This window comes from Echinops telfairi, unplaced genomic scaffold (assembly GCF_000313985.2).
Source record: "Echinops telfairi isolate 266 unplaced genomic scaffold, ASM31398v2 ScPeMD7_7469;HRSCAF=8507_1, whole genome shotgun sequence".
NCBI lineage: Eukaryota > Metazoa > Chordata > Mammalia > Afrosoricida > Tenrecidae > Echinops > Echinops telfairi.
Window position 1 is genome coordinate 5,225,150 of NW_022111373.1, and position 1,583 is coordinate 5,226,732.

Here is a 1,583-nt window from a genome sequence, read left to right on the forward strand (position 1 = left end):
CTTGATAATCTATACATCATTATTTTGACAAATCTTACACTGTTCGACGTCTCCCTGCACCCACTTTTCTGTTGTCCGTCACCCAGGGAGGAGGTTATATGTAGAGGCTTGTAATCAGTTAATTATTCTGAACTTTTAAAAGAAAATGTGGTTCCAACTTTACAGAGCTCTCACTGATGCGATTTTGTTCCGTAAAATGTGGGAGCATGCGTTTAGAGATTCCCTGGGTCTGTTTCCAGTTCCACTTCTATCAAGATCTCCTCTTTGTTCCTCTCTATTTCTTTAACACACTCAAGCTTTACGCTCCTTTCAGTACTTCTCCTAAGCATGGGGCCCTCTCTCTGAGTGACTGATTCTTTTTGAAAGTTCAAATGGTCTTGGCGGCCGGAGTTGATAACAATGTATGTAGTCCCCACGTCCGTTACCAGGAAGGCATTCCTCTGGCCCGGGATGAGGAAGCACTTCACCCAACATCAGTTCTCAAGTCGGCCTCCCGTACTTGCCAGGGAGTCCTCTGGCTGATCCCACGCAGTTTGTCCGGCTCTGAGGGTACTCTGGTGACTGTTTCTGTTGTACATGCTGCACATCGGTTTTGATTTTGCTACTTAATTGCTCTGTTTTTAAAAAAAGGATTTGAGGGGATTAAAAAACCATGCTGCTGCTGCCGCCGCCACCATAGTCAACCATTTGAGAGTATATTTTTAAAGCCTTTACAGGTCAGAAACCCAGGGGGCAGTGCTTCTCTGTCCTGCAGAGTAACTATGAGTCGGATTGGATTCCATGGCAGTGGTTTGGGTATGTTTTCTTGTTTCTACAAAAATAATTTTTTAATACAACGTCTTAAACATCTTACACAACATTAAAAACAAATAAATAAAGCAGGTTAAACAAGAAAATAAACCCATTATCTCTACTTACCTCAAACATCCTGAATAATTGGTATCTGACTTCAGGATAGGTCCACAAGACGACGATCAGGGCATTCATCGAGATGGTACTGATCATGACCATTGTAAACACCGGACTCTCTATGACTCTCTGGATAAAAGCCTGAAACTCATGATCATTTCTCCTGCCAAAAAATGTAAACACGTATGATTACCTTACAACAGAGCTAAGTGTGTGTAAACTACACACTTTTTGCATGGTAGGAAGTTTGCTGTTTCCTTGCTTGGAATTTAAATTTACAAGTACCTTTAAAATAGCAAGGACATGCTGACCGAGTGATCACTGAAATATGATAAGTACTGAGGGTTTATACCCACGCTCAGTTACTCAGTTCCCTCTCCCTGAAGGTCTCAAAAAGAAGAGTTATCCACTCCTTTCCAAACAGGGTGGGAGGGCAAGCATCACCTTCTTTACTCACCTGATACATTTCTCATAAGTACATACTATATGCCAGACAATAGGGTAGCCCCAGATGTCACAATGTGAGAAAAATTAAATAATATCAATCCAGAGGGAGAGGGTGAGGCGGAGAAAAGGAAGAGGATTGTCAACCAACCCAGGGATGAGGGAACAACAAATGATCTAAAATCAATGGCAAGGAGGGCATAGGATGGCTGGTGGGGCTTGATCAAGGG

At 42.5% G+C, this 1,583-nt stretch overlaps 1 protein-coding gene across 1 annotated transcript in view; it reads right to left on the minus strand.

The window, feature by feature from the left end:
• The window catches only part of CATSPER3 (cation channel sperm associated 3), a 47,389-nt gene that overhangs the window by 28,143 nt on the left and 17,663 nt on the right, over positions 1–1,583 (minus strand). Inside the window, exon 2 of the mRNA XM_030888878.1 lies at positions 919–1,072. Coding sequence (XP_030744738.1) covers positions 919–1,072 — 154 coding nt within the window. The remainder of the gene's footprint in view (positions 1–918; positions 1,073–1,583) is intronic.